Source organism: Priapulus caudatus, unplaced genomic scaffold (assembly GCF_000485595.1).
Source record: "Priapulus caudatus unplaced genomic scaffold, Priapulus_caudatus-5.0.1 Scaffold7376, whole genome shotgun sequence".
Taxonomy (NCBI): Eukaryota; Metazoa; Priapulida; class Priapulimorpha; order Priapulimorphida; family Priapulidae; genus Priapulus; species Priapulus caudatus.
In genome coordinates this window covers 2163-2610 of record NW_014584437.1, presented here as the reverse complement: position 1 = coordinate 2610, position 448 = coordinate 2163, and the positions used below count along the sequence as shown (strand labels likewise).

General features: G+C 47.3%; 1 protein-coding gene across 1 annotated transcript in view; it reads right to left on the bottom strand.

Moving 5' to 3' along the window:
* LOC106820133 overlaps positions 1–448 on the bottom strand; it is a 4170-nt gene that overhangs the window by 2348 nt on the left and 1374 nt on the right. The window contains exon 2 of the mRNA XM_014824681.1: positions 70–245. Within this exon, the coding sequence (XP_014680167.1) occupies positions 70–245 (176 nt within the window). The remainder of the gene's footprint in view (positions 1–69; positions 246–448) is intronic.

Below are 448 nucleotides of genomic sequence, written 5' to 3'. Positions count from 1 at the left end.
TATATATATATATATATATAAAACAATATAATAATTAATTACTATAACACCAACGACTCTATGACCGACCTTGAGCGTCCTCTCCTTGGCCTTCAAGGTCAGCATGAGATCTCCGCGGTTGTTGCCGCGGCGACGACGCAGACTGCTCTTGCGGCGTGCCTGCACGCTGACGCCGTCAACAGAGAGGTTGGCCTTCTCTAGGCGCTTCGCCATGGCAACCAGGTCGTCGCAGCTTCCGGTCATGGCTGGAGAGATGCGGAGGGATGCGCGAGAAGGAGGAAGGAATTGAAAATGTTACAATGTGATGCGAGAGAAACAAATCGAAATTGCAAATGTTTATACTGTTGTTACAGTGAAAGTGTGAAAGTAAACACACCAATCTCGCTCTCTCCCACTTCTTTTAGTTCTTTCTATCTCTCTCTCCCTCTATCTCTCTCTCTCTCGCGCT